This window comes from Anguilla rostrata, chromosome 12 (assembly GCF_018555375.3).
Source record: "Anguilla rostrata isolate EN2019 chromosome 12, ASM1855537v3, whole genome shotgun sequence".
NCBI classification, from domain to species: Eukaryota; Metazoa; Chordata; class Actinopteri; order Anguilliformes; family Anguillidae; genus Anguilla; species Anguilla rostrata.
Genome location: NC_057944.1, coordinates 19,057,248 through 19,077,127, shown reverse-complemented (window position 1 = coordinate 19,077,127; position 19,880 = coordinate 19,057,248). Strand labels below are relative to the sequence as shown.

The 19,880-nt window shown below is 43.1% G+C and overlaps 1 protein-coding gene across 2 annotated transcripts in view; it reads left to right on the top strand.

Moving 5' to 3' along the window:
• The window catches only part of veph1 (ventricular zone expressed PH domain-containing 1), a 66,143-nt gene extending 48,206 nt beyond the window's left edge, over nt 1-17,937 (top strand). For both annotated transcript variants that reach the window (XM_064302632.1, XM_064302631.1), the window contains exons 12-14: nt 5,940-6,057; nt 13,165-13,301; nt 15,049-17,937. In XM_064302632.1, coding sequence (XP_064158702.1) covers nt 5,940-6,057; nt 13,165-13,301; nt 15,049-15,285 — 492 coding nt within the window. In that variant the 3' untranslated portion in view covers nt 15,286-17,937. The remainder of the gene's footprint in view (nt 1-5,939; nt 6,058-13,164; nt 13,302-15,048) is intronic.
• Nucleotides 17,938-19,880: the final 1,943 nt, after the last annotated feature.

The following is a 19,880-nucleotide window of genomic DNA, read 5'->3' as shown; positions in this document are numbered from 1 at the left end:
TCTGTCTGGGGTCCTACAGAGCTGTGGCCCTGCGCTTGACCCCGACCTCGCAGACCTCCGCTCACCCGAGGGCGAACCTCAGTCAGGGTCATGTCCACAAGCTCCCTCCACCGCGAGCCCTGTGTCAGTGTGCTGGCCCATACAAAGCGGCCTGTTGGTGCTCTGTTCCCCACATCTCTGGCTGTGTTGTAGCACGGAGAAAATGACCTCAGAAGCCATGCAGTTTGAGACGTGAAGTGCTGAGGCAAAAGGTCAAAGGTCAGAGGCACCCAAAAGAGCTGGCTGTTTTCATGTTTAACTTTGGCCATTTTATGAGGCTGGAATTCTGTAAGCAAAGCATCCACTCGCATTCACTCATGTCAGTATAAGAAACTCTAAGTGGACAATAGGAAATAATTAGAAATAGAAAGAAAATACAGCTGTGTTTTTTTCCAGGGGTAATTTCTCATCCTAGATGAGCACTCTCAGGGCGACCATATGGTATGTGTATACAGCAGACATTACGCAGAGAGAAGACGCTAACGGATTCCGACATGCTCATTAACATTTCCCGGTAAAGGCAGCAGGGATATCCTGCCTTTATTGATCCGGTGATTTATTCCCCTGCCTATTCATGAGTAGTGCACACTATGACGGTCCCTGCCACAACTGACCTGTTTTATTCCCAGAAAGAGTACACGAAAGGGCAGCTGCTTGACCTGCATTTATCTTTACCTATTTATCTTTGAGAAGTTATTACTGACTATGGATTGGATCTGGCCCATTTTTAATACAGAAATTTCCCAGTCCTGTACATTGAAGTGCTTGCTTCATATGAGTCCTCAATCAGAAACATGTGCTCAGACTGAGATGAAAAACATGTGTTTGGTGGAAATAATGGGAAAAAGAACTTTATTGCCATACTAATCATCTTCCTGCTGATAAGCAAAAATCAAAGAGCAGCTACCTTTTCATGGGAAAGAAACATACTGCTTAAAATATGCACTGGGGGCTGGAAGGGTGGGATACAAGAGGGATGTATGCACTCTCCCCTAGCTTGTTTTGGACTGCGTACGCTTATGTGGAATCTGTTTAAAATCAAGAGTCACTAATTTATTAGTGAACCAAACAGCTCTACTTCATCTTGGTCCATTGTTGCTGTATTCTTAAATTCTTTCATGACTCTCAAAAGAAGAAAATAGTTATTTTCTCTCACAGTGAAGCGGAATCCAAACATGGTCTTAGATAGCCTGCACAGGGGAACAGCAGCATGGACATGGTGGCTGCCATTGCCAGTTTTGTAGAGAGAGAGAAAGAGAGGGAGAAACAGAGCGAACAAGAGAGAGAGAGAGAGCCCGCAATCATTTCCACCTGGAAGTAAAGGCTTAGTGGAGTGTAGAGGATTTTATAATGTGGCTGACAATATTTTGTTCTTTTTATTTTTTTGCTTCCCAAAAGTTAAAAAAAATTAGTTGCAGGAGGTCTTAGAGTTATTTGCCCTCTGCACCATCTTGAAGACATTAGAAATGTCATTTTGGCAGTGACAAATCATGGCATTTTCTCCTGTGGACCATTCCACCAAAAGGAGGGAAAATAAATAAATAAATTGGCATCAAGTCGCAAGAATCACTTCTTTGTTTTTCCCAGTGCGTCTGGTGGTAACCAAACACACGTAGTTAAACAAAAGTGTTTTTTGCATATACAACTCTTTTTTTCAGTCTCTGGCTTACTCAATGCTGCTGCTTTGGCATAGAAGCATTGAGTATTTGCCTGAGTGCTTACGTCTGTCAGTATGTAGGTACTGTATGTATGTGAAAGCTGGTCCTGTCGTGGTCATGATGTGGGGGAAACAGAAGGTGTTTTTGTAACTTAAATAGTTTTATCAATTGCCCATTGATCAGATATTTCATAGTCCGAGGTACTTGGTACTTGTTAGTCCTGATTGGTGAGTTTTAACGTGTGTTCTCGTGGGTCTGGTTCTCCAGGCATTGCTGGGTCCCCAAGGTCTTCCAGGTAAAGGACTCACTGCCCAAATTCGACTGACTCGGTACTTACTCATGGCAATAAGATGGTTCTCTCTATTTCCTGTAATCCTGTGTCATTTTCTGTCAGGAAGTTGTAAACTGCCCACCCAGGCCTCAACTCTCACTATTCTGACTCACCTGGACAAGCTTATAGAGACATTAAAAAATCATGTGTAAAAAAAAAAAGAACACAACATATAAACTTCCTGTACCTTGCCCACACAAACACATGCTCACAAACATGTGTGTGCACACTCACTTAAACAGAGTCAAAGGTTCTCTGTAAACACAAATTTCCATAATATTTTGAGTCAACTTCTTGTCGCCACGGACCGCAATTACAGGAAACAGAGAAGGTTTATTGCAATATGGCATGTAAGCACTGAGGTTGATTTATCCGTTCCGAAGCGGACAGAGCAGTTTGTGCATCTCTTGTTAGCTCGAGTTATCGCCTGGCCTGGCGCCCCCCCTCGTTGCCGGCACGTGTGTTCTGCGGAACGGCCTCATGCCGTTCTGTTGCTGGGGCCGTTTCGTCCGCGTTCCAGCCTTGCAGTCCTTGCCGTTCAGCTCAGAATGCGGAGCTGCGGAGGGAGTTGTGCAAAGCAAAGAGGCCCCGGAGAATTCTCACACGGCTCCGGCAGCCAGCTTCGAGGGACCCCCGTGTCACGCGAAGCCCGCCCGAGTCCCGTGTGCCCGACGGCCACGAATCCTTCTCGCCTGAAACCCCAACCCCCCCCCCTCAACCTCCAGGAGTTCTCCAGGTCCAGGATTGTAAATCGCAGAGGGGGGGGGGGGGGACTCATGTCTGGATCGTACACTCGCCTCTCCCCTTACATCCCTTCCTCCCAACGGGACCGGGACACAGAGGGTTAAAGCTGTTGGGCCACTTCCTGCGAGCACAGCGCCTGCCAGCGAGCATGGAGCACATTAGGAGTCTCAGAGTTTCTGAAGAATTTAACTGGAAGGGATGAAAGTATTTAAGGGAACGCTTTGTGCGAGAAGAAGTGGCAACCCCCCCCCCCCCCCCCCCCCATGCAGATGGTCCCAGTTTGGTGGCCTCTGTGTTTCTGTGTGTTTCCGTTCCTGCTCAGGACAATGCCGTCTCACAGAATACACATTTCTGAGTTTGCCTCAATGCAGACACAGCGATATTCCAGGCCTACCAGCACTCTTTGCTTTCTTTCCCCTGTAATTTAGCATTTGACGGAGAATGCCCTTGTGGGTGAAATGGACCAAAACCAGTCAAGTCTCATGATCTGAAAGACAAACTGTAAAGCTTCCCTAAGGTCGCTTCATCACGTACCGTCACAAGTCTCCCAGCTAGATGTGAGCAGCATGTTTTCTTTAGTGTAAATCAAAGCCCTGCCACAGATTCCTGTATCAGATTAATGTAAACCTGTACGAATCAGAAACAGCCTGGAACCCCTTCCCTTGTGTAAAGCCCTTTAAATGGAGCGTCCCTGAAATATCATTTGTAACTGTATCCATTTTTTCCTCGCTTGACATATTTCTGCCTCTCAGCCCAGCTCAGGAGTTCAAAGTGAAGACGTGTGGTGTTTTGGGGGGAGGGTTTGGGGGCAGCAGTGAAAAATGGTGGCCATACGCACTTCCCGGATTACCATTCTGTCAGAATTTAGGAGTCGGAAAAGATCATTAATATCCATCTCACAGGGCCTGACAGAAGCATGTATGGCTGAATTATTTTAAGCTTCCAGCAATGTAGAAACCATGAACGTGGTGTAAAATACAGTGTCACCCCCCCCCCCCACTCTTCCGCACACAGCCCACACACGTTTTCACCTAGGTTTGTAGGAGAGGACTGAAGTAACGGTGAGCTCTACGAGGAGCACTATACTGTTCATAGAGGAAAGGGGTCAGAGCTTTTGAGTCGTTTCGTTAACGTACCCACGAAAAGTAATTTCACAATTCAAAAAAGATGTAGTACAAAGATTGTAGATTGTATGATTGTGTGAAAACAAGTTTTCATGAGAGGAATGAGGACCCCTGCAGTCGGTAATCATTTGTTGACTCGCACAACAGAATGAAACAAGGGTATGTTTTTCCTGGTGGAGGTCCATACTCTTTCCCAGCATTTAGGCTCACACAAAGGTAAAAAGTCCCTGGGCTGCACAAATTAGAAATTGAAAACTGATCTTTAATAGTCTGCTATTTATTATGATGTCATGAATCCCAGTAAAAAAAAAAATCAGAGCAAAGAAACTGAAGTGGGGCACAGGAGCGTCCCACGCAGGCTTTTTTTCCTTCCACTGCTCACAGTGTTGGCCCCTGGCCTTCTTCTGAAAAAGTGTGAAGGTAAAGCCAAATACCCCCCTGGCCAGCATGAGAACATTCATGTGGCAGAAACTTCAAAGAGACACAAAGTGGCACACAAATCAGGAAGATGTAAGCTTTCTACCACCAGTGTATACCCAATCAGTATTCCTAGTAGTATAACTGTAACAAATCATGATGTGTTGATTACGACCTGGAGTATGCTCTGTAATTTAGATGTACTGAGATCCAGCCTGATTATCAATCATGGTGTAATTTTCTCTGGTGTAGTCTGGTGTCTGGTGTAGAAAATATAGTACACTACCCTAAATAGACACTAACAAGAGCAATTACCCAAGCAGTTGGTTTAATAACAATACTATTTGTAGGTTTTAATACATTCTCTGTCCATATAGCTATTGCCTCAATTCCAGCTCGTTTTCATGTTGCATTTGTGGAGTACAGTATTTTCCTCCCTGAATCTTCCTCCCAGCTGAATCAAAAACAGTTACACTTATTGTAAAAGGATGTAGGATATTATAAGGCATAATTGATTTGGGGGCAAATTGCGATTTAGCAAGGTTGTGTCATTGCTTTTCAGTGGCACAACATTAGACGACAGTGCACAGGAAGACCATGCCACCACATATGAAAGATATTCATTAGATACATGTGAAGGCTGTGTCAGATGTGAAGAGATTTTATAAGTTACATATGAATACCGTGTCAAAGACAGGCAAAATGACGCATGAGAGTTACACATGAAGACTGCGGGACCTTTACTGAAGTGTGCACATCCCCAAGATGTGTGTGAAAGGGTACTGGAACGATGACACTGAGAGCAGAAGTGTGTCTACGCGAAGGAGAAGTGCGGCTGACATGAGCAGTGATCCCAGGCGAAAGAGCAAAGCGGTTCCAGATGTGGCCTAATGTCAGGACTTCTGCTTCAACACAGGCCGCTCCTTATCCAGGAGTAAGTGGTCAAGAGGGACACAAATTGGGTCCAAAGAAAGGATTCATCACTGGATCTTAGGGGCCCCGTCTTGCTCACTGTCTGCGTTTGTGAGGCCAGCGGTACGCCGTGTCTCAGAACTCACACTTCACGTAATCATCAAAGGCAAACATGACCTCCTTTCACACTTCCCAGCATGCCGCAGGAGGGACTTGCCTCACCTCAGTAGGAAATTGCGGTGGTTGCGATTGGTTGAATGATGGAATGGCGCATTCCGTTCCAGGTTCCCCACTCATCTGCCTGCTCCATGCATGCTGGAAGCTGGAGGTTTAATGTGTCTGTAGGAGGAATGGCCTGTGGAGTGTGTGAAGTTATAACTGACTCTAGATAATGGTTTTTGGAAATGGAGAAAAAAAACAGATGTTTTTAGTCTCTCTAAATTCAGGGTGGGTAAGGGAGGCCTTATGCATTTCTGGATTCCATGCAAGCTTGTCTTTAACTTTTTCAGTAGCCCACTAATTTATGTAATCTGGCAATTTTGCTAGATTTATTGATAATCCCATGAATCACAGCTGATAACTGTTCTTCTGTCCCTAGACAAAAAGTTTTACTGTGGTCTAAATGTATGAGAGCTAATTAGCTAACTGAGCCAAGGTAATTGGTGGAAGCAAAAATCCGTATATAGACAAGCTCTGTTCTTTCTCTCTCTTCAGGATCTGGACAGTCTACAGAGGCACCTGGAGGAGGTGCGTTTCTTTGATCTGTTCGGCTACAGTGACGAGGAAGGAAGCTGGCTCTGCTTCATGTGTAATAATCCAGAGAAAGCCACAGGTAGACACGTCATGCTTAATTTTTGTAAATATGCCACATCCAATCTAAGACAAAGGTATGCATGTTAATATTGGCCACTAGTCTTTAAGGTGTAGTTACATTTTACCAGAAAGCATTCGTAGGTACGTCTCACCTTAATCCAATGGGAGATCCACCCTCGATGTATGGAGACACACATGCCTGTGTGATATCACGTGTCCCCTGTAGAGATCATGGGTCATGGCATGTCAGCTAGTGAACTGTGGGTATTTTTTGTCTGGAATACTGCAAGGAAAGTGAACATATTAAGTACACTGTTTACATAGTAGAGTTCATTTGGAGCTACGAGACCCAAAAAGAGTGAAGGGCATGTGGACTCCAGATGTGCTGGCTTACAGACAGGCCTGCAGACAGATAAGAAAGTGGCAGACAGTGGAAATGAATGACACATTAAAAATACAATTCTGTCAAAATCCAAATAGACGCTGCTTCGTTAGCCCTGAATAGAAACATGTTGGCCCTTTGTTAGTTGCTGTGTATTATGAGATATCCATTCCTTTTGATCTTATAGAAGTTGAAGTCATACATTTTGAAGGTGAACAATGGGCTCAATGGGCTGCAGATTATTTTATTATATACTGTATAATCCACTACATCCCATCTTTAGATTTTTGCTTTCACAGGTCCAGAAATGATAAAAACTGCCAGTTTACTGGGATATCTATATGAAAATTGTATTCTCGTCTTTGATTGGGTTTCATAATGCTGGGATTTTTAAAAATGTAATTGTAAACATAAAATTTTCTTCAGCATACCACAGTTTCAGCATAGTAGCACTGTATACTGTATTGGACTGCTGTATTCACGAATGCAACAGTATGGTTTCACCAGGGTTTCAAACCTGCAACTTGGTACCTCATCTCCCCAACAACAATGTTATTCCAGTGTTTACATGGTGTAAAATATGTATTCATAATTGCAGCTACATTATGTTATACTAACATACATACTGTAACTAATAGCAATAAGTACGGGCTTACATTACATTACTTCAAAAATTCATTTGGATATAGAGCTTCACTCACTAGGAGTGGCCAGGTTATCAGTACTTTACATTGGACCTTTATTATTACACATTTGTCACACGGAATGGTTTCAGATCTTTAAACTAAATATAATATTAGATAAAGGAAACCTGAATAAACACAAAACATATTTTTAAATTATTATTTAATTTATTTAATGATAAAAATTATCCTTAAACTTAATAACTGGTTGCACCAGCTTTAGCAGAAATAACTGCAACCGAACACTTCCTATAATTTGATATGAGTCTTTCACATCACTGTGGAGGAATTTTAGCCCACTCTTCTTTGCAGAACTGCTTTAATTCAGACAAATTGGTAGGTTTTCGAGCATGAACTGCTTTTTCCAGGTCCTGCCACAGCATCTCTACAGGGTTCAAGTCAGGACATTGACTAGACAACTCGAAACTTTAATTTAGCGTCTTTTCAGCTATCTGCTAATGAGACTGGAATTCAGACCTCACTCGTCTTGGTGAACATGACCGCTAATAAATTATAAATAAAAAATAAATAAATCAAAGTCTGCAAAATAGATTTAGGTTCTATGAATTATGTACTATTTGCATTGGAAGACCTCCCTCGGTTGTTTTCCCACCATGCTTTTAATATTATTTTCTTGTTTTTTGCTTTTGGCATTGCTTCCTTACTGCCTCACATCCTTATTGCTATAAATTTTTGGTAATCCCACTGGCAAAGTCTGGTTAAGTCTGCACCAAAGTGGACTCGCGTGAAAGTCCATCTTGCAGACTTGATGAATTGTAGAATTGTGCAAATACTTTTTCACGGCACTGTATAAAGGCTGTCAAGTGCGTCATTTGCAGGCATAAGATTTGCAAGCCTTTGCCTTGACTGTTAGAGTTGGCTGGTTACCAAGCCCCACAAATCCCAGCAGCCACCACCCACGCACATTGTGCACAAAGCACACTTAAAGACTGCTGCCAACATGCTTTACTGTGTGAGATATCAAATTACATAAGAAAGCTGGACACAAACAGTCTAATTGGGTCAGTCTAATTAAAAAATCATTAATTAGACTGACCCAACAAACTTAAAATTAACACTAAAAATTCACTTAATGCTAATAAGACTTCAGTGTATTACACTATGTGGAAATTCTCAGTTAGGGTTTTTTTCTGAGCACATGTTATATGGCTTTCCTATAAACCAATATGTATCATTGGGACAGGCTCTGTACTGGGGTTGCTATCTTGGAATACTGTTCTTTATTGGTTTCTTCAACACAGATGGGTTTGCTGTCATTCCTATTTACTAGGTGCAGTTACCTTGGAGGAGGCATGAGAAGTGTGATCCACTCTCTAACCAAGCACAAACATGACAACCCACTCTCTAATCATCAAGCACAAACATCACAATCCACTCTCTAATCATCAAGCACAAACATCACAACCCACTCTCTAATCACCACAAAGTATGACCGTTGCTCTAATCACAAAGTAAAGTAAAAATGCCAAGATTAAGCTCTGAATATTGTTGGTTCAATCCCAATCAACAACCAGCATATATATTACATTACATTACAGGCATTTGGCAGAGGCTCTTATCCAGAGCGACGTACAATAAAGTGTATAACCATAACCAGGAACAAGTGTGTCGAAAACCCTAGAGAGAAGTACCGTTCCAAGTGCAGGGAACAACCGCACAGTTCAACTTGGACCCTGAAGGTTAAACTGATTAATACTAACACAAACGAGAACAGCAACAGCGCAGTCTACGCAAAAATACAAGCAGTAGATAAGACGATATTTACACATACAAACCACTACAAAAATTGTTTATTTAATTTGAAGCTAGAAGGTGAAAATCTAGATCATTTTCAAAATACCTTTTGATCCATTTACTCCTACTTTTATCCCATCTGTCAGACTCTTTACTGGCTTGACCTTCACACTTCTCATTCCCCTGCTGTAGACTGAAAAATGTTCTTAATTGCTCAAGAACATCAGTAAAAGCCACAGTCAACAGCAATGGCGCTGAGTAATGTGGAGCGTGCTGGGAACCTTTAGGTGACTTCATAAAGGACATTTTGTCTTTGCTAAGATGCTGAGAAAAAACTGCTGAGTTGGCATTCGAGACACGGTTATAAAGTATTGGCCCTGGTGTGTGATTCACAGGCGAGCCCTTCATTTGCTCTCTGGCTCCGCCTCCCTGGGGAAGTGTAGGGTTTGACCAGAAGTGCACAATTAAGTGGTCCATCGGGAGCTGGAGACCTGGACATCTCACCTAAGCCCTGGCTGAAGAGATAGAGGGGCTAGATGTATGTCTGTTCCTTAACTCCTTTTACAAATGGACTATTAAAAAAGTAGAGCAGTGAAACCAAATCCCTTTAGGTGCAGCACAATAAAATGGTTATTACGAAATAATAATCTACACCTATGAAAGCCTGGAAGTGTTTTCTTTTGATGATTCAGGGTCTGCTTTGGCCCAGAAGTCAATAATCCACATTATGTTAACCCAGACCTAGTCAGTTCATTTGGCTGATGGATTGGTGAAAGCTTCCTCTGAAGATGAACAATGATCTTCATAATGAGAATGGAATTTTGTTGTTGTGAACTCAACAGAAGTCTCTGATGCAAAACAATTTATTAGTGCACTAATAATTTTTTTTAAAGAATGTAAAAACTACTGCCAACGCAGGAATAGAAGTGCCATTTTAACTACGAAAACAGGAGTTAATCATTAAAGCTACTTTTCCTGTCATCATGACATTTACATTTACGGTTTGCTGATTCAAATTGATTATTGAGACAGCTCCCTTGGTCCTAAACTGGTAGAGGCCTGGAGGAGTCTGTGTATGTAATGTTTTTGGTATTATAAACAGAAAATTGATTCAAAGGGCTAGATGAGCAGGGCAGGAAGCCCTTGAATCAACTGTGTTATAAACAATGTCTTGATGTTTGCATACGGTACATTCATGACTGAGTGAAACCCTGTAGTGTCAGGTCCAATTGAGTTGTATCTTGAACTGACAAAGTAAACTGCAATGCACTGGATATTAAGTTAAATATGGGCACCTTTATGAATAGACCCAAAAAATGATTAAGAGAGATTGACATTTAATCAGAAGACTGAGTAAAGGCCTTAAATCATTAAGAAATACAGCTTGTGTAATTCAATGAATTGGCTTGTTTGTTCTAGTAATCAAGAGCGTGGACAAAAGTAATTTGTATAATGCCACTCAGAGCCTAGCTTTGCTGCTGCTGTTGATTTTGGCTGCTTGCATTCCTTTTAGATGTACTAAGGTCGGATCAATGTTCAGTTCTTGATGTATTGAATACCAATCACCAATCAGTGTCAGTGTCTCCTAGACAAGAAGGGAGCAAAGCAACAGTTTGTGGTTCAACTCTTTCCCTGCCTCAGTTTCCTTCCGTTTACATAAAGAAATGTTATTAAAGTTGCCCCTCGCCATGTTTAAAATGCCCAGGACGTGACGCCTTAGTCTCACATAGTCAATCATTGTTCTGTCTCCTGGAACAGTTCCTCACTGCTTGGAAAACATCTTGGCTTCAGGAAATTATCGTGGCAACTCGCACCCCTGTGTGTGAAGCCGACCGAACTTGTGAGTGTGTGTGTGCGTGTGTGTGTGTGTGTCTGCATCTGTGTAGATTTCCTTCAATTGCCCTTAGGATCGGCACTCTTCTATGGAGTGACCAGAACACAGAAGAGCCCACAGGGGAGCCATAAGATGAATTAAAAAATAGGAGCTGTCACTTTTCACATGTTCACATGGGCGTCAGCAGGACCTTCTGAACATGTGCTCAACATTCAATTACATCCTCCCCCCCCACCCCCAAAGACAAGTCCCCCATCACCGCCCCTTCCCCAAATCTCTCTAGAAACCAGCGCCCCTAGAGTTTTTTGACAGATTGTTGAATTCCTTCCAACCAAGCATGAACAAGCTGAACTTTTCCTGTTAGATACTGTGCAGGATCTGATACGTCATATAGAAGTTGTACAGGACTTGATTTGTCTCTGCAGGGCTTGGAATATTCTTTGTTGCTCCCACTGTTTACACTGTTGCATTAACAGCAGAATGTATTCCCCGGTTTCCAGAAGTTTCGAAAAATACTCCTCAATCTGCAAAAAAATATACCATCCAATCCTGACCTCTTTCTACCCCATGGTTCTGAAAGTGTAAGAAACCTTGGACGCATGCTGCGTTTGTGGAAGTCTATGGCCATTTGTACAATTTATTTGCCTTCCAAAAGTAGCAAATGTTCCTGTTCCCTTTGGACACAGTTGTTGTGAGAACACTCAAAGCCTAGGATCACGTTATGTAAACAGCCCAGGAAGGGGTCTGGCTTTCATTCCGTTCAAAGATGCTGCGTGCTTCATTGTGGTTTTTACAAGGTGAGGGAGACAGGGATGATGTGGAATGTGACAGGTTTAAATGAGCTGCTGTTTCATGCTGTGGAAAGTTTCTGATCCTCACAGGCGCACAATAAAAAGAGTCGCAATACGGAGTAGTGGTTAGAGCCCTGGGCTCTGGACCTGAGGGTCACGGGCTGCAGTGCAGAGCAGTGGTCTGAGCGTCAGAGCGATATGAGGTCCGCGGTCTTGATTTTAATCGCCATCATAAAAAAATAAAAAGAGAATGAATGTTACAGGACGCGTGTCCGACGTTGCCGTACATTCCAAGAGAGGCGAGTGAATGATGTCATGTGTAAAAGCGCTTGGCATGCGTTTGCTGTTAATAGCTCTGTGTGCTGGTGCACCCCGCGGGACCTTGGCGCACACGCCCCCACGTGAGCGCTAAAACCGGCCCGTGCCTGTGGAAGCCAGGGAATGGGTCCACACGTGTAACGCTGCCCAGCCCAACATTCCTCCAGCTCCGTGGCGTACAACACATCACAGTGACTTGTACTCTCACATGAATAATGTCAAAGGCAATTTTCACACGAAACACGGGCTACTGGTCGACGCTAACCGACAGCCAGGTCGTGCTCGCGGAGTATGAGGGAGAGGGAAAGGAAGCCTGGGCTATCTCATTGGAGCTTGGCCTGGTGGATTACTGTGGACTAGTCATGGTCTGCTGTGGCTGTCTGAGACCTGCTCCTGCAGCCTCCACAAAACATCACTTTTAACATTAATATTGTGATAACATGTTCAAATGAAAGCGGTGGGTCACAAAAAGCACAACCTCTGTTTATAAGTTCTTTATAAATCAATAATGCTGTGCTCATTATTAAGGAGTTTGATTAATGTTATTAGGTTTTGCTGTGCAATCCAGTTCACAGTCAGAAATTAATCATGCAGCTTTGCAGTAATCACTAACTGGCAGCAGTTATGGACAGATGGACAGGGCCTTTTCATAGTTAATCCCAGAGGATGAAAGGGCAGTAGAAGATGAGACTTCAACCAGGACAATAGCTCTCTGTGCATTATTTCCTGTTTAATTGGCAACAGTTAGTACCAGAGCTCTCCAAAAAGCAAACTGCACCCAGATTTAGGCCCAGCATGCCAAACCAATGTGAAAAAGGAAACAGGGGGCTTATTATCTAAAATCGGAAGTGACAGGCGCATTGCAGTGCACTCTGGGCCTCGCTGGGGTAGTAAATAATGTGAAGGAGATTTGGTCCTTTTCCTGCAGTTTCGTAATGGTCATTAACTCTTCGCTGTGGGCTGCAGGGCGATGTTTTGTTTTTGGTGCAGGGGGGGTTGGAGAGCTCAAGGAGATGGAGGTGGCAGGGGCCCAGTGGTGGGTGTGAGTGGACAGGATGCATCAGCACAGGGCATTCAGTGACTCAGTTCCTCTCTGTTCCCTGTGGCAGACCGGGCTATGGGGTAGGGGGGATGGAGGCCCAGATGTAACTGAGATATTGTGACTTGCGTGTCACTTTGATGTGTTGGGCGTGCCTTTTTTGTGTGTCAGTGCATATGCTTAAGCAACACATACATTTAGGTTGCCGTTTTTTTATGTAAACTTTTTGAAGAAATGAACAACGCTTGTATTGTCATCATTTTGGACAAGTGCCATTTTCCCAGTTCTTTCTCATTTGAAAAAATATATTCCTCCTACTTTTAGTTGTGAACCAAGAAGGCCAGCCATTGATCGAGGGCAAGCTGAAGGAGAAACAGGTGCGGTGGAAGTTCATCAAACGCTGGAAAACACGTTACTTCACCTTGGCCAGCAACCAGCTCCTCTTCCGAAAAGGAAAATCAGTAGGTATACATTTTGCTCTCTGAGGAGCACATGAAAGAAAGTGTTTTCAACCCTTGTCCTCAACAACACCCTATACTATATAATATATACCATTGCTCTTTGGCTCTTTGTAATTGAATCAGGATGGGTGTCTGTGGAATAATGGAAACCTCATCTCCCGATAAGGCATCATTTTTCTCCAGGGGATTAGCTGCAGCTAAACGTAATAATGTTGGTCCCGGTAAAGATCTTTGGGGAATTCCTACGGCCAAAATTCAATTGCAGAAACAACATGAGTCATTGTGTTTTAAAATGTTGGATAAAAATCAACATCCAAAAGCAGCGAAAAAAAGAATGATGAATAAGCATTGTATATGTAACCGAGGCCATTGATGGCAGCTCACTATAAATTTAGTCTGAGGTCATTTAGCCTCCAAATCTAAAGCTATTGTGCAAGAGAAAATGTTCAGTCAAACCACCTGGAGGAAAACAGGCTAAGTTGAGGTTAGCTAGGCACCAGTGCACCCTGGTACCTTGCCAAACACAGCAAAACATTCCAGCTATCATAATAACTATTTCTTCTCATGGCTCACCACACAAGGAAATTAGATACATTACACTATTTTATTGTTCAATATAAAAACTGTCTATATAGCCGTGTCTGTTTTTAAAATGCCGGAGAGGGTCATAATGGTCATTTCACTTAGCAGAACAAAGGGTCTTCGTTGTTAAACAAAATCATGTTTTTTAAACAATCTTTAGAGTAAGAAGTGAACCAATCTTCTGAGAACTGTGCATTGGTCAAGAAAATGAGAGATTTTATGGATTGAGGGCTTCACATTCTTTTAGGGCTTTAGGGAGATATTTACAGAGATGAAGAATTACCACCAAAACGAAGGGGCACCCCTGTGCTCCCACCACAGCCAGTACAACCCGATACATATCGCAGTCCTCCACTTGGCCAAGCATCCCTCTCCCTCTGCCGGGGTGATTGGTTGACGGTTTTCCTTCCCGTAAAAACCGCCACTTTGTGTCCGACTGACTCCTGATGTGGCCGAGCTTTAATCTTCCTGGTGCCCCTGAACTCCACCGGCCGGGGAAAAGCCTCACTCTGTCTCCATGGTTTCCAGCCCTTTGTCTTTTTTTGGGCTCTCTTCGTAATTGAGACCAGACAGTGGCCTGCGCCAGTCTACCTTCAGGGCTGTTTGGCACATCAGCAAAGCCTGCATGTGCAGTTTCAGCGAGACCCCCACTCCCCTGTCTCCCCTCCCATTCCCACCAACATGAACTGCCCCCCCCCCCCCCTCCTTTAAACCCCTCTGCCCTATACCCCCCTTCTGTGACAAGGTCTTGGTGTCTTTCAACTCTTCTGTAGCCAGTCTGAATGTAAGAGTATACCATAATGAGCCCACACTAAAGGCTAACAGGATACAGGATACAGTTTGGTCTTTGGAGGTGCCTGGTAAAATGTTGGCTGGGGTCAAGGGGCTCAGATTTTAACATGGAAATAGTTCTAAGCCATCAGACCTAACAAAAGTAGATAGATGCGGCTTCCATGCAGAGTAAAACACTGACATAGCATCTCACAGGAATCTATCATACCTGTATTTTATAACATTATGGCTTACATAGAAAAATAACCAGAACACTGGGGTGGGGGGCGGGGAGACATCATCGGGCCATCAGTGGAGTTTTGACAAGCCTGTTTTAAAGCATCCCTGCTTTGCAGTCCTCCTGTTTCCATCCCACTTCCTCCTTTCCCTGCAGAAGGAGGAGTTGGATGACAGCCCCATCGAGCTGAGCAAGGTGCAGAGCGTGAAGGTGGTGGCGAAGAAGAGGCGCGACCGCAGCCTGCCGCGGGCCTTCGAGATCTTCACCGACAGCAAGACGTACGTCCTTAAAGCGCAGGATGAGAAGCACGCCGAAGAATGGCTGCAGTACATCAACGTGGCCATGGCACAGGCCAAAGAGAGGGAGAACCGCGAGGCCACCACCTACCTGTGACCCAGCCAACGGCAGCACCCCCTGCCCCCTCCTGACCTCTTACCTGTGACCTTCAAGTGTGACCCCCCTCCACAACAGAACATCAAACTGTGAGTTCCTGGCCCGCCTTTGACCCAAATGCATCTGTTGGAATCCACGATCACCCCACACCTCACCACCTGAAATCCGACATATAACAGTAGCTCTACAAAGACTCAGCTTACCTGTCACAACCAAACAAAAGCTGTGACTCAAAGGAGATCACGGGAACAAGCCATCCATTGAGATGGACCACAATGCCCTGACTGTGTGACCATGACACCTGTGAGTCATCTATTGCACTGCTGCCAAGGGTGGAAACTGAAAAAAAGAAGATAACCAAAAGAACGAAGATAACCTAAAGAAGCAAATGCATTCCTGTTTTTCCAATTTACAGCAATACTGGTTCCACTGAAAACTGTGATGCGCCCAGCGAGAAGTGGTGTGGGAAATGAAGACCGTAAATTATCGCACTCTTTCTGAACTCTGCAAATACTGAGGAGTGAATGATAGCTCTTTAAGCTTAGCACAGTTTTCAAGCAAGCATATAGATTTTCTTGATTTAACACTGGAAAAGTTGTGATATATTTTTTCCATTCAAAAAAGTTAGCAAGGTCTGCTGGTATTAACTGTAATTTATCATACAAGAGCGATCTTCTGGAAATCTCTGAGGACCATGAAATGGTGAAAAGCAGAAATCCTAAACTTTGTTATTCTGATCAATATTTCGTAACCTCTGATTCTTTTGGGAATGCATCTCCACAGAAAAAACATGTTTACTGGCAAAGTTTTTCCTTAAGTTTCCATCAAAGAAAAGAACCATGTCAAACTGCTTCATTTTATGTTTTGTGATAGTGGGGATTTGCAGTGAAGCAGTTGAAGCAGCCATGATGGATAGCTCCAATAATATTTGTACTATATATATATATATATATATATATATATATATATATATATATATATATATATATATATGAACTTGAATATAATTTGAAACTTAAAAGACAGTATAAATATTTATGTACCAAAAGAGGATCGGTGCTCCCCTCTTGCCCTCTTGCTTGATGAAATTGTTAATTATAATTTAAGACAGTAGAGCATTGAAATAAACATTTTAACAGATTATCTCAAAGCATTACCCCCTACTACATGGGTGTAATAAACAATAGACAGTGTTGTGGGTGCCTATGGATGGTCTATACAATTATAAAATAAAACGTCACAGTAAAAAACAAATGCCTTACATAGAAGTCTATTTACTCCATTGTGTTCCCACCCAATCAGTTTTATATTCAGTATTCATTAAATTCAAGCTGAAGTTTCCAGTAACCAAAGAAACCCTTTGAAATCTTATATAAATCTTACACAAAGCTATTTGGCCATGGTGGCAGAGAGCTCCAAGCGAGCACAAGAACATTTTCATGATGTGACATTATTTGTTTACTCACCAGACACCCTTATCCAGGGCGACTTGAAAAATTATTTCATTTGTTTTGTTTTGTATGCATTTTGTGGCTCATTTCCACAGTTGGGTTTTTACTGGGGCTATTGAAGTGAAAGTGCATCACCCAAGAGTGCAACAACAGTATCTCATCCGAGGTTTGATCCCATGGCTCCAGGTCCAGTCCAGGGCTCTGACCACTGCGCACCGCAGTGTCAGCTGCGCCATATTTGTGCTGCCACACAATTTAGTCAGGACGCAAGAATTCTGTGTGCTTTTCCGGGGCTGTCTGGGGCCGTAGCGCAGGAGTACTGTCCCAGACTCAATGTCTTGTTTCTCCAAATGATTTCAGATCCTCTGAGGTTCATGCAGAGCCAAAAGCTTCTTTTTAAAAAAAATAATAATAAATTGCATGCATAGGCAGCTGTGTAAATATAATATATCTATTATACCCCCATCTGTAATGACACTTCATATTAGCGTTTGCCTTTAAGTTTGACATTACCAAATGTAATTTTCTAAAAACAGTTTTTTTTTCTTTGCTGCTCTCAAAAAATGGGACATTATGTTTGAAATCAATTAAACCAGGAACTGAGTGCTAGTCCACAGGAGGGGTGACCCTTCCTTATGTGCATACACTGGAACACATAAGCTCTGCAGTGGAGTTTAACATAACACAATGGGAGGTTTTGTGAAAATCACTTTAAATATGTTAGGAAAATGTACGTGGATATTTTGCTAAGAATCACAGCAAGTCAAAAGTATTAAGGCTTTATAAAATTCATTTTAGGCATTTAAATCATAGTTTAACATATTCATTAACTCTCGTCACATTGACTTTTAAAGATCATTTTTTAACCGTATCAATTTTGTTTTTTTGCAGGTCAGTATTTATTTTTTCAAGCAACAGGCATGTTGAAACTTTAACCAAACTTGAAAAACTGTTAGCTACAGACCATTTTAGTCAAATGACTGTTCCAAAATATTGTAAGTAGAATTTTTATCAGATGTAATTTTCTTTAATGCTGGTTTCTTTAAAAACCTTTCATTTTTAAATGCAATTTTGTCTTTGTAGTCGTGATTTATACTTTTGCTTTGGTACTGGTTTCACTGCATGTACTGAGATTTGTAAAACATATACTGTTTGCCTTTTTTTCTCCATTTTCTAGAAAAAATTAAACACATCAGAAAAATGTTGTGTTCTCCCTTGGCTACCAAACCACAGCACACACACTGCAACACATTTATCACATGTACACTATTGCTGTAGTGTTTTCATTCTAGAATTGTGAACCAGCATGATTTGGGGTCTGTCCATTGGATTTTCTGAGCACTAATGTATTTCCGTAATTGTAGGATGTACAAGAATATATGTGTGGCGCCCGAGAGAAAAAACTACATAAGTGGGCTGCCACATTAAATATTCTACGTTAGGCAGTGTTCTGTATCACAAATATTTCTCAATACTGCATGGTGTAAGAAGAATAATGTGGAAAAGTACAACAGTGTAGTTAAAATAGCAGTTGACATTTTGGCAGTGCTTTCCTGGAAATGATTCCAAATGGTGTTCCAAATTTGGGAACTTCCGCTCTCTCTGATAACGAAAACGAGCAGGCCATAAAACGAACAGTGCTGTGTAAGTGGACCCGCACACCCTTCTGCCTGGCCCGGGGCCTCCTGTTCTCTGGCTCTCTGTAGACTGTAATGAGGTTTATTTGGTGTTGGGGCAAAGCCACTTGTCTGTGGGAACCCAGCCACACATGATTACAGATTAAAGATAACAGCATCTTAGGTTAAATCAATGTGATTTACAGCAATGTGAATGCAAGGCAGACTCTCGTGCAGAGAGGCTTCTAGTCCCACTGAAGTCCCGAAGAGGAAATTCGACTCGGGAAATGATTTTTGGAGGGGACAAATCAGGCAGTTTTAGCATTGCATTGGACGTGTTCCCTGCCAAATATTCTCTGTTATGCCTGTGGGCGTGTATAATTTTAGCAGGGGATTGCACATTGTACACTCTGCACCATTCTGCACCATTCTGCCCTGTCTGTTCCACTATGAGCATAGGGGGTGGTGGAATTTGCCCTACCCTGATCAATACTCCCAACATCCTGCTTCCCCAGTCAACCCCCACACCTACCCCAGTCTCAAAACAAAGGGGTAGATTCCTTATGTGTACTTCACTTCAGCCTAATTTCTATTGGCCAATTGTTGGAAGATAACTTTGGCCTTCCAGTGGGGATGTGGTCCTGCAGGTCTTGAATGTCTCTTCCCACATTCCAAATACTGTGGCACCTTCAGCTGCAACCTGTCAACTGACATCCAAGCTCTGTTGTTGAATTAGTTGCGAAATAAAGGGTTCAGATCAATTAAGAACCACAGGACCATGGAGGGTTGAGACCACTGGTGCAAATCCTTTTTGTTCCCACAGAGCATTTCTTTGCTCTGTCTCCCTCTGTGTATTTTGCATCTCAAAGTCCATGTAATAGTTGCAGGCATCCAGAAAAAATATTACCAGGAAACAAGGATATGTTTGGTGAGTATTCCAAGAAGAGGTTGCTCAAAGCTCCCTGCGGAGAAAGACAGTGGTCTGAAGCAAAAAAGAAAAAAAACTTGCATTTTACATATTTAACATACCACTGTGCCCAAAAATATTGAAAGCATGTTGACAATAAGCTCAAGTTCCCTCTTGATTGACTCCAACCCCCTAACGGCATTCTAACAAAAACTCACTTCTGGAGGCAATCCGGCAACTTTCTGCTCTGAAGCCCTGGCACTGGCTGACATGCTGATGGAGGTGGCGGGGTCACCAAAGAGGAGGGGAGACACATGAAAACGTCTGGCATCCCACAAAATATGCGGCAGTGCTCCTGGAGCCACCCGTCCCTGACCCCCAAGCCCTCGTTCTGGTGGCAGCCCCCTCCCCCGCCGTCGCCCTCCCCGGCGCCCGCTCACGCGTGCCCGGCAGCGCGACTCTGCCTGCTGGTGGATACACGCGCGGGCGAGCAGGCACACCTCAGAAGGTCCTGACAGGACCGCGTCACGGATCCGGTACAAATCCCCGGCACATGTGAGAAAGAGTGACAGGCTCTTGGGCTCCAGACCCACGAAACCCTTGGGGAACGTGCTTAAACAA